This window comes from Schistocerca americana, chromosome 2, assembly GCF_021461395.2.
Source record: "Schistocerca americana isolate TAMUIC-IGC-003095 chromosome 2, iqSchAmer2.1, whole genome shotgun sequence".
Classification (NCBI taxonomy): Eukaryota; Metazoa; Arthropoda; class Insecta; order Orthoptera; family Acrididae; genus Schistocerca; species Schistocerca americana.
Window position 1 is genome coordinate 660670145 of NC_060120.1, and position 12966 is coordinate 660683110.

The 12966-nt window shown below is 41.5% G+C and overlaps 1 protein-coding gene across 1 annotated transcript in view; it reads right to left on the bottom strand.

The window, feature by feature from the left end:
- The window catches only part of LOC124594309 (nipped-B-like protein A), a 480509-nt gene that overhangs the window by 16307 nt on the left and 451236 nt on the right, over positions 1-12966 (bottom strand). The window contains exon 22 of the mRNA XM_047132672.1: positions 8773-8883. Within this exon, the coding sequence (XP_046988628.1) occupies positions 8773-8883 (111 nt within the window). The remainder of the gene's footprint in view (positions 1-8772; positions 8884-12966) is intronic.

Genomic DNA, 12966 nt, shown 5'->3' on the forward strand with positions numbered 1-12966 from the left:
TTGTTGGTGGGTTTGATGTGGACGGACGTGTGAAGTTGGCCATTGGACAGGTGGAGGTCAACATCAATGAAAACGGCATGGGATTTGGAGTAGGACCAGGTGAATCTGATGGAACCAAAGGAGTTGAGGTTGGAGAGGAAATTCTGGAGTTCTTCTTCACTGTGAGTCCAGATCATGAGGATGTCATCAATAAATCTGTACCAAACTTTGGGTTGGCAGGCCTGGGTAACCAAGAAGGCTTCCTCTAAGCGACCCATGAATAGGTTGGCGTACGAAGGGGCCATCCTGGTACCCATGGCTGTTCCCTTTAATTGTTGGTATGTCTGGTCTTCAAAAGTGAAGAAGTTGTGGGTCAGGATGAAGCTGGCTAAGGTAATGAGGAAAGAGGTTTTAGGTAGGGTGGCAGGTGATCGGCGTGAAAGGAAGTGCTCCATCGCAGCGAGGCCCTGGACGTGCGGGATATTTGTGTATAAGGAAGTGGCATCAATGGTTACAAGGATGGTTTCTGGGGGTAACGGATTGGGTAAGGATTCCAGGCGTTCGAGAAAGTGGTTGGTGTCTTTGATGAAGGATGGGAGACTGCACGTAATGGGTTGAAGGTGTTGATCTACGTAGGCAGAGATACGTTCTGTGGGGGCTTGGTAACCAGCTACAATGGGGCGGCCGGGATGATTGGGTTTGTGAATTTTAGGAAGAAGGCAGAAGGTAGGGGTGCGGGGTGTCGGTGGGGTCAGGAGGTTGATGGAGTCAGGTGAAAGGTTTTGTAGGGGGCCCAAGGTTCTGAGGATTCCTTGAAGCTCCGCCTGGACATCAGGAATGGGATTACCTTGGCAAACTTTGTATGTGGTGTTGTCTGAAAGCTGACGCAGTCCCTCAGCCACATACTCCCGATGATCAAGTACCACGGTCGTGGAACCCTTGTCCGCCGGAAGAATGACGATGGACCGGTCAGCCTTCAGATCACGGATAGCCTGGGCTTCAGCAGTGGTGATAATGGGAGTAGGATTAAGGTTTTTTCAGAAGGATTGAGAGGCAAGGCTGGAAGTCAGAAATTCCTGGACGATTTGGAGAGGGTGATTTTGAGGAAGAGGAGGTGCGTCCCGCTGTGACAGAGGACGGAACTGTTCCAGGCAGGGTTCAATTCGGATAGTGTCTTGGGGAGTTGGATCATTAGGGGTAGGATTAGGATCATTTTTCTTCGTGGCAAAGTGATACTTCCAGCAGAGAGTACGAGTGTAGGACAGTAAATCTTTGACGAGGGCTGTTTGGTTGAATCTGGGAGTGGGGCTGAAGGTGAGGCCTTTGGATAGGACAGAGGTTTCGGATTGGGAGAGAGGTTTGGAGGAAAGGTTAACTACTGAATTAGGGTGTTGTGGTGCCAGATCAAAATCACCCTCTCCAAACCGTCCAGGAATTTCTGACTTCCAGCCTTGCCTCTCAATCCTTCTGAAAAAAACCTTAATCCTACTCCCATTATCACCACTGCTGAAGCCCAGGCTATTGGAATTTTGAGGTTTTGGAGGGAGTGGAGCTGGAAGTGGGAGACTGAGTAGATGGGAGAGACTGGGTTTGTGTGCAATGAGAAGTGGTTGAGGTTTGCTGGAAAGGTTGTGAAGGGTGAGTGAGTTGCCTTTCCAGAGGTGGGAAACCAGGAGATTGGATAGTTTTTTGAGGTGAAGGGTGGCATGCTGTTCTAATTTGCGGTTGGCCTGTAGGAGGATGCTCTGAATAGCCGGTGTGGATGTGGGAGAGGAAAGATTGAGGACTTTTATTAAGGACAGGAGTTGACGGGTGTGTTCATTGGCTGAGTTGATGTGTAGGTGAAGGATTAGGTGGGTGAGGGCAATGGATTGTTCAGTTTGGAACTGGTATAGGGACTGATGGAAAGAAGGGTTGCAGCCAGAGATGGGAACTTTAAGTGTGAGGCCTTAGGGGGTTATGCCAAATGTCAGACAAGCCTGAGAAAATAAAATATGCGAGCGTAATCTGGTTAGGGTGAAGGCATGTTTGCGGAGGGAATGTAAATAAAACTTAATGGGGTCGTTGTGGGGGTGTTGTGAGGGTGACATGGTATTACAAGGTGGAAAGTGTGACATGAGGTTGAAATGAAAATGAAAGATAAAAATATATGGGGAGAGATAAGGGTGAACTAGAAAGTAACTGGAGATCTGGTATGAAAAAAGGCGAAAAAGTGTTGGTTAGGTTGATCCCGTGGTGAACTTGGGTTGGTAGACAGCGATGTGCATGAAGGTTAGGTGGTTGTGTTGCCGCTAAAACACGTTAAAGGACGAAGAAATTCGGGAAAATTTCAAAAAAACATGTGAATGTATTAAAAGGAGTGGTGTTGTGGTGAAAGATTACTGAAATGGGGCTAAAAATTATCTGACGAAGCAATAATGACGTTAAAACCTGTGGGGAGCGGCTAAAAATGATCAGTGATGTGCGAAAAACGGAAGTGGAAATAAAGTGAAAGTTATCAGAACCAGCCGAAATGGTTGTTTAATACGTGAAAGCAGCTGTTATTGAACTAGAAACGGTGGATTTTATAGCAGCGGTAGTGCTGAAGGGGGAAAATAAAATTTTTTTGGTTATGGTTTGGAAGTGGATTACGTATTATTGAGTATATATAGGCGGGATAAAATTGTCTTACGGTAAAAAGGGGAAGGTGAATACGAAGTAAGACTACTGGTAAAAACAGAAAGAGAAAATAAAGAGAAAATAAGACGACAGGAAAGATTTCGAAATGCAACAGCGACAATAACAAACGTAATTGTTGGGTTCAAATTAGTGATATGGTTATAATAATAAAAACAAAGATGATGTGACTTACCATACGAAAGCGCTGGCAGGTCGATAGAAACACAAACAGACACATACATACACACAAAATTCAAGCTTTTGCAACAAACTGTTGCCTCATCAGGAAAGAGGGAAGGAGAGGGAAAGACGAAAGGAAGGCATACTAATAATGCCGAAATCACATTTTAAGAGACACAGGCCAAAAGACACTGAATATTTGGGTCATTAATTCCTGAAGAAATGTTGTCCAGTAAGGAACTAGTAAAGGGTCTCCTACAACTCTTAAAGAGTACTGGCTGGCTCTACTACAATGACAGGGAGAGAAACCACACAATAAACTCAGTTTGAGTGTGGGCACCAGTGGGTTAAGACTAGTGCTGTTTTGTCTCCCTGTGCAACTCGAATAAAATGTTGACAAATGTTGCTGAAGGACCAGAACAAACAAGTTGCTGACTGATCATATCTTGTACAAGTTTGATGACCAATATGACAGACAAATGTGCAAGTCAGCAGAGCTGTTGTTCGAAAAACGCTTGCACATTCCTTTCCATATGTGGCTGGGGATTGCCCTGAAATGTGGCTTGTGGAGCTACCTACAGGTCAGATTGCCCTCAATATGCAGAAGAAGAAATCACATATTATAGCCAAAGGTGCCCCAAATCATCATTTGTCGCCCATGCTACTCAACAATGCACTCTGCCTTATTACGTTTCAGTAAGTACATGACCATCACTGTAGTACAACTTGAAGCACAACTAATCTGGAAACATTACAGGTTACCACACAGCACACCAGTGATAGCATTCACTTACTCACTACAGTCTGAGATGTTGGTGGTTTCTGGTTAATGGAAGGTGAGACAATAGCATGTACACTACCAGTTCAGCCCTCAGTAGAGGTGAACTGTCAGCGCAAACATGTCCAAACGCGTTGCAATGCTCCATTGTCAAGCAAACACTGCAAACTACACTGTTCTGCAGGGTACTGCCACGTAGACAAGGTGGCGGTCGTCCCATGCTGTGTTCCCATTGTGTGATTCAGTGCTTGTTCACCGCTGTGTATGACCCTCTTCTATATACTGGTTTCACACACACACTGACCTGTCCATTTAAGAAAAAGAGGGTGCTATTGAAACTACATGCATGTCATCTCTCTGCAGAATGGTTTTCGGTAGCCACAGAAATGAAAGTCTCTTCAGTAACCATGGCTTCATCGTTGTTTTGGTTTCCTCCATTATGGATTGCATTCTCACCTATGTCTTCTGCATTGATTCATTTCATCTTTCTTTCTGCTGTTGTGTTGTTTGTACACTCTTTATTATTTTTTCCAGCTCTTCCTCAGTCTCTATGTCTTGTAGAACGTCATCAGGCAGGGATACTGTTGAGATACCTACTCTAGCTTTGCAGCCCAACAAAGCTTCGTATGGTGAACTGTTAATTCCAGAAAGAAAAGCTCTGTTTTTCATAAGTTGGATGAACCTCAGTCTGTCACTCCAGCGACTACGTTTTGCATCTTGCATCCGAGCACACACTATATTTTCAGTTTCCTAATTTGCTCTTTTGATGATCCACTGGCTTTGTGAGTGATGTTGCTTGGATGATCTTCACAGTGGGCCAATACCCCTTTCTGCTTACCACACTGTTTGCAAATTTCCTGTTGTTATCGGACTGTAGAATCATTTGAGCACCAAGCAAAGTAAATTTGTGAATGAAATTGTAGGCTCATCTTCTGCTCCCTCTGATTTCAGAGTCATGAGAACTGTGAGATGATCTTAGCAGACCATTATAAACTTGTAGTCCCTATCAGGATGGGGCTGAAAACTGATAAGATCAACCTGACAAGGGGAACTGAATTATGGGAAAAAACCATTGGCTTGACCACATTACCTTCTTGCTTCTTCTGGCAAGGCTCACAAAGGTGAATGTACAGCTCTTTAATATCATGAAGGGTAATGTTCTTATACTTGGGTGAAAATTCTTTCAACATCCTGTCCTGCCCTCAATGACCAATAGCCTAATGAGCCTTAGGAGTATGTCGGAGTTTGTGGTGTAAAACTGAATAGCACTTGTAACTTCTTTAACAGGATAGATCAACTTGGTCTTATTCTTGACGATCATCACTTCATAGTGTTTCAGCAGCCAATAGCCCAGCGATTCCTTCTTCATGGTCATCTTAGTCTTTTTCACATTGTTGACTAACTTTTGATAACTGGTTTTAGTCACATAATTTTTAGTGGCACTGGCTCTCACTTGAGGTAATTCATCACAGAACCATCATTGCATGTTAGCATGGTGTGATTCCTGCCTTGGCACTACACTCCCTTCCAACATCATGACACAAGAACAATGGGAAAGGATGGCAGAAGAGCATCTGTGGAACTTTAGCTGGATGCTATACACTGGAGAACTATTATGGTGATATTTGTAGCGTAATACTTAAACATTATGGAATACTATGCTGTCTTCGCAACCATTAAACAAAGATTCAAACACTGGCACAAACAGTGGTGTTGCGAAAATAATGGTGGGATTAAGTGTATTATGCACGGGGGTATTTCGGAAAGTAAAGAGGAACAGAAGAGTTTTGGTAAGCAAGTTGGCAACACTGGTGTTAACCTTGAACCGTTAGCTTTCTCCTCGCGGTCGTTCGGCAGTTGAACGTTGTTTCTGGTTGGAGCAGGTGGTGTTTAAAATGGCTGCGCCGATTCAGAATCCTGCCAAATGCAAAGTGCGCTCTGTCATACGTTTTCTTCATGCAAAAGGTCAGCGACCAGCGGATATTCACAAAGAAATTGTTTCTGTTTATGGGAACATTATGAATCGACAAAATGTAATGAAATGGTGTCGTCATTTCTCTGAAGGTAGGACCGATGTTCATGACGAACAAAGAACAGGTCGGCCATCTGTGATCTCTGATGCCCTTCTTTGGAGAACGGAGGAAGCAATTCGTGTGAATAGACGTCTCACATTGAAAGCATTGCTTCAGATCATACCGGACGTGTCAATGACAACTCTTTATGACGTTGTGACTGTCAAGTTAGGGTACAGGAAATTGCGTGCTCACTGGGCTCCAAAACTGTTAACGGAAGAACACAAAAAGAAAGGGATGGGCTTTGCACTCGACTTCCTCACACGCTATGCTGAAGCAGGTGATGAGTTCCTTGATCACATTGTGACAGGTGACGAGATGTGGGTTTATCACCATACACCTGAATCCAAGCAACAATCAATGCAATGGCGCCATTCGAGTTCACCAAAAGACAAGAATGCAAAATGTCGGTTTCAGCGAAGAAAATCATGATTTCAGTTTTTTAGGACAGACAAGGCATTCTTCTGTTGGAATTTATGCCTCCTGGAATGACAATTAATGCTGCTGCATATTGACAGACTTTGAAACGTCTTTGAAGGGCAATTCAAAACAAACGCAGGGGAATGCTGACAAGTGGAGTCCGCTTGCTTCATGACAACGCTTGGCCTCACACAGCGCTCATAACCAAAGCACTACTCAAACAATTCAAATGGGACGTATTGGACCATCTGCACATACAGCACGGACCTTGTGCCCACTGACTTCCATGTCTTCCGTTACTTGAAGTCACATCTTGGTGGAAAATCATTCCACGACGATGAAGAGATCAAAGATGAAGTTGAGATGTGGTTCCGACAACAGGCGGCAACCTTCTATGACTGTGGGATACAAAAGCTTGTGCACCGACTTAACAAATGTTTGGATAACGGGAGTGATTATGTCGAAAAATAACAAATAGTCCAGTTAATAAGATGTAACTGACGTTTTCTAAATAAATGTTCTATTTAAGGACTGCGAGCCGTTGTATCTTTACTTTTCAAAATGCCCTCGTACTTTGCCAGCAGACAATTTGGCAAAGAATATAATGCCTAGGCAATGTATAAAATCTCAGTCTTTCCATATTTTGTCATTCAATTTTAAGCATTCTATACATTACGTTGGAACTCTACACAATGCCGAATTTTACACAACTTTGGTAACATATACACCAATTGTAACAAAAAGTGTAATATAACTGTGCTCAGAAGAAGTGCTTTCTAATATTTAGTAGTTGAAAATTTATCAAAGCGTCCAGATTCCAGCACACAGCTGCAACAGAGAAAAGTCCACATTACAGTGGTGTAATCAGTTTATCTGCATATTTATTCAAGAAGTAGCATTTCAGAATTTAAGGATAACAATGTTTGCAATCTGAATATACAAGATTCACAAACTGTGTAAACAGAATTTTAAGGGAGTGTAACTTATTTCAATTGAAATAAGTTATAATATTATAAAAATGGCTGTTTTTCCTGGAATAATGTTCCAAAACATTTTAAGGAAGTGTTTATGACCACAGTCTTTGCGATTACCTTTTTGTTGTGGTAATTTTTTATCTTGACATTAAACTCATGTCAAGGGGTTATTATCTAATGATCTTTAAACCTCAATTTCTTGTTTTAGAAATCCATTCCATTTTTGACATTCACCTTTCTTTTGTCACTCTGGCAGAAACAACAGAAGTTTAACTATAGGTAACTGGTGAATCACCCTTAGATGCTACATCCTTTGCCATCTAACTGGTGTCAGACCAACAACATTTAGTCAGTTGTGATTAGCATAAGTTTTAAATTACACCTTTTTCACTGTTCTGCTTCTGTATGTATATTCTCTTAGCTGCATCAAGCTGGAGTGTCCTATCGGCCAGACATGGTAGTTGTGTATAACAACACGAACTTCTGCGTAAGACATAAATGACTGCCATCTTCACAGCAGATAAAACCTAAGTTATAAATAATGTAATTACTCTGAAACCAGAATTCTGATTTTGATGAATGAAATGCCATTGAATTCATCTCTTTTAAGACTATGATACTAGTGGAAGCAATTATTATAGCTTCTTTTGAAAAAGCGGAATGTTTCCAATATCTCCATAAACAATGTAGCTATTAGAAGAAAACTATATGCCTTTTAGCGAGGACCTTCTCAAAAATTCAGTTGGCTAGTTGCAACAGGCCTGAGACCTGATCCTACTGGTTTTTACATTTATGATATCTTAAAACAGTCCCAGAAAAATATTTTAGGTGTACAGTTTAGCTACTTTACCCTGTACACAGTGAAGACTTACATAATAATACAGAATAGAGTTGGATAAAAAAGTTTAACTCAAGTAAATAATGATAAACTATTTCTGTCATTTCAGATAACTTCCACTCTATAATTTTATCTTTTTTCCTTTGTTTCCTGCAATGTATAATACTAACATTTTATTCTCTTTTTGAGTTCAACATCTCACAATTATAGAGGGATGCTGACTCAATTTTTCACACAAGCAAATGGGAAGTTGGAGTACGCAAAACAGGGAACAAACACCACTGCTGTGGTCTCCATGTCAGCTGATAGTTTATATAGTATTACACTATGAAATGTGTGTGTACAGTATATGCAATATAGTGAGAAATGAATGAAGAGTGTAGTGTTTTAAATTGCTAACAAATTCTTTGGAAAATATTACTGTACACAAGGGATAAACTAAATAAGGCCGCACTGTTTAAAGTAGAGTGGCAATGTATTTGGGATGATGAAGGTCCATCTTGATTTAGATTTGCTGTGGTTTCTGTAAATTACTTCGGGCAAATGCCAGGATGGTACCTACTACAAGCCCACACACAACTACTTGTCCTATCCATGTCAAACTAGACCTGTAAGCACTTAAATGGCTCTATATATGATTTTTTGTTTGTTCCTAAATTGAAATGCTGTGACATACCCAACATCCTTATAAAAATGATCATGGATGAATTACAAAACAACACCAACCACTACTACTACTACTGTAATAATAGTAGTAGTAGTGGAAGTAGTACTGCTATTACTACTAATTAAAAAAAGAAAGAAGAAATACAGCAAGTTACATGACAAGCTAATATTGTAATTTTCATTTACTCTGAAAATGGACATACTAACCTTGTTTACATTCATTTTATTTTTCAGTAATGCAATGTATTCTTCATTTCCATGTTCTCTGCCAATAGAGATATCAGGATCTTCAAGGTCAGTTTCAAGGAGTCGTTTGAACTGTACAAGAAAATGGAAATGGCAACTAGCCTAATTATTATTATTATTATTATTATTATTATATCATCATCATCATCATCATCATTATTACTGGATGAGCACTTGGTCTGCTTAAGGGTATTTCCAGACTAAAACAATGGAGAAACCCTCCAAAAATTGTAAACTTGTGGTTTTGAGAACCTTTTGACATATTAGAAGTGCTGTTCAATGAGCTAATTACAAATCTTAGATAATCAACTTTTCTGTTAATGTAGCATTTCACGCCACAGTGCTTGCCAGTAAAAGATGCAGACTATACTTTTAGCTGTAATATCAAGCTGAAATAATATATTATGAAAGGAATCACAAAAGGTTATTAGAAGGAAAAAATGTACAATGTAAGTGTTTTCGGAAATTAAGGTTTCATCTTGATAATATGTAAAAACACTTGTTTGAAGCTGTGAAAACAAAGGGAATGTATATATTATTCCAGAATAACTACACCATGAGACGATTGTAGGATTGTTCTACTGGCTCTGCTGAACAGACAGATAACAGTTGAAATCAGGGCAGGAGTAACAGGCAATCACCAACAAATATCAGGAGCAGACTACTGGAATATGGGATGAGATCACAATTTTTCAAGTGTTGTTTACCACTCACACCATATAACAGACAACAGAGACTTGCAGTATTTTAATTTCCTCTGAGCTCTTTAGTTCAAAACTTTTAAAGTTTGTGCATGTCTGTGCATTTATCAAGACAGTTCTGCATTTTAATAACCTTCTAAAGTATATTTCCACTGCCTTTAGAATGGGTAAGAACTGAGATTGTTGTGTTCAGATGCAGGCCAAGTTGGTGACCCTTCCCTCACAGCTCCAGGCAGTGTTATCTTCGGTCATACAGCTTGAGGCTGTCACCAATGGGCATCACTGTGGAGGGCTGGACGTGGGGATCCTAGGGACATCCAGCATGACCCATGTGGCTCCTGATCGGCCCACTACTATGGCTGGTCTGGGTAATGCCTGCACAGAGGTTGACCCTTCACAAATGGTTGAGTGTGGCAAGCAGTGAAAGACATTCCGGGGGTCCATTGGTGGGCCTCCTCAGTTTGTCTGACAAGCAGGTTTCAGGCACTGTCTGTATCTGATAAACATTCTGACCCAGATGCAGTCACTTGCCCTGTTTCAGGGGAAGGCTATCGGCTAGCATGATCTGGGCTGCAACAGATGGTGAGATTACCGGTAGTTGAGAGCTTCAACATTAGGCATGTAATGGGGCCCTTAGGAATATGGCTGCCAAGGATGGGAAGGAATCCAGTGTTCACTTTGTGTGCATACCAAGATGAGTCATTTCAGATGTGCAATGGGTGCTTTCAGGTGCCATGAAGGGCATGGTGGGTCATGTCAGTACTAACAATGTCTGTCACTTTGGATTAGAAGAAGTTCTCTCTGGTTTCGGACAGCTAGCTGGTAAAGACAGACAGTTTTGCTTATGATGTGAAAGCAGAGCTCACAATCTGTAGCAGTATCAACAAGGCTGACTGCAGGCATTTGGTACAGAGTCGAATGGAGGGTCTGAATCAGAGGCTCCGACGGTTCTGCAACCGTAGGCCACAGATTCCTCGACTTGCACTATTGGGTGGTATGTTTTTGGGTTCCGCTTAATATGTCAGGAGTCCACTATACACAGACAGCAGCTACACTGGTATCGGGGGCTATGTGGAGGGGACTGGACAGTTTTTTAGGTTAGAGGGCCTCAGTCTAAAAGGGTGCAGGGCAAACACAGGACAAGGGGAGACCCAGCAGCAATTGGTACTGTAGCTGTAAAGTGACACAGCACTTAAGTAATGAAGCTTAACCTGTTACACGTATGGAAAGCTGATATAAGTTGGAGGTAAGTTCAGCCCAAATTTTTACAAAAGACCTAACTGTGTTCAGAAAGGATAGATTAATTAGAGTTAGTGGTGGAATGTTTATTGCTGTCAGAAGTAGTTTACCTTGTAGTGAAACTGAAGTAGATAGTTCCTGTGAGTTAGTATGGATGGGTGTTATACTTGACAACTCCACAACTCAGATGATACAGTTGCTGAACAGTTCAAAGAAAACTTGAGTCTCATGGCAAACAGATACCCCAATCATACAACTATAGTTTGTGGTGACTTCAACCTACCCTTGATACATTGGCAAAAATACATGTTTAAAGTCAGTGGCAGGCATAAACATCATCCAAAATCATACTGAATGCTTTCTGAGAAAATTATTATGAACAATTAGTTCAGAAGCCCACTTAAAGTGAAAATGGTTGCGAAAACACATTCAGCCTCTCAGCAACAAATAATCCTGAGAAAATTAAGATCATGGTGGATAGACGGATTAGTGCTCACAAGTTTGTTGTAGCAAGACCGAATACGGTAACAATGAAATCCACCAAAAATATATCTAATTAAGAAAGCAAATAAAAATTAGCTTGATGAATTCCTAAATGACAGTCTCCACTCCTTCCTGTCTGAATATATAAGTGTAGACCAGATGTGGTTTGAATTCACGGAGATAGCATCAATGGCAATTGAGAACATATACCAAATAAATTAATAAGAGATGGATCCCCTATGGTACACAAAACAGATCAGGAGATAGAATGAAATTTTCACTCTACAGCGGAGTGTGCGCTGATAGGAAACTTCCTGGCAGATTAAAACTGTGTGCCGGACTGAGACTCGAACTCGGGACCTTTGCCTTTCGCTGGCAAGTGCTCTACCAACTGAGCTACCCAAGCACGACTCTCGCCCCGTCCTCACAGCTCTACTTCTGCCAGTACCTCATCTCCTACCTTCCAAACTTTACAGAAGCTCTCCTGCGAACCTGCAGAACTAGCACTCCTGAAAGAAAGGATATTGCGGAGACATGGCTTAGCCACAGCCTGGGGGATGTTTCTAGAATGAAATTTTCACTCTACAGCGGAGTGTGCGCTGATATGAAACTTCCTGGCAGATTAAAACTGTGTGCCGGACCGAGACTCGAGCTCGGGACCTTTGCCTTTCGCGGGCAAGTGTTTGCCCGCGAAAGGCAAAGGTCCCGAGTTCGAGTCTTGGTCCAGCACACAGTTTTAATCTGCCAGGAAGTTTCAGATCAGGAGATTGTTGCAGAAGCAACAAAAAAGGTGTACCAAATTCAAAGGAAACCAAAATCTCCACCGAGCGGGGTGGCGCAGTGGTTCGACACTGGACTCGCATTCGGGAGGACGACGGTTCAATCCCGCGTCCGGCCATCCTGATTTAGGTTTTCCGTGATTTCCCTAAATCGCTCCAGGCAAATGCCGGGATGGTTCCTCTGAAAGGGCACGGCCGACTTCCTTCCCCATCCTTCCCTAATCCGATGAGACCGATGACCACGCTGTCTGGTCTCCTTCCCCAAAACCAACCAACCAACCAAAATATCCAAGATTGGCAAAGTTTAATAGAAGCTCAAAATTTAGAGTGGTCTTCAGTGGGAGATGCTTTTAATAGTTTCCACAGTAAAACTCTCTCTTGAAATCTGGCAGAAAATTCAAAGAGATTCTTGTCCTATGTAAAGTACACTATCACCAAGACCCAATCAACAACTTCACTGTGCAATAGCAATAGAAGTGTTACTGATGGCAGTGCCACTAAGCAGAGTCAATAAACACAGTTTTTTTGAAATTCTTTCACCAAAGAAAATGAAGTAAATATTCCAGAATTCAAATCAGAAACAAGTGGCAATATGATTAACTTAGATGTTGATATCCTCAGTGCAGCAAAGCAGCTTAAGTCACTTAATAAAGGCAAGGCCTCTGGTCCAGATTGTATACCAGTTAGATTCCTTTCAAAGTATGATGACATAATACCTCCATTGTTGGCAACATTTACATCCGCTCACTCGTTGAAAGATTCATACCTAAAAACTGGAAAGTTGCCCAAGTCACACCAATACTCAAGAAAGGAAATAGGAGTAATTCACTGAATTACAGACCCATATCACTGACACTGATTTGTGGTAGGATTTTGGAATATATGCTGTGATTTATTGACAAATAGCCAACATGGATTCAAAAATTATCATTTTGTGAAACCAACTAGCTCTT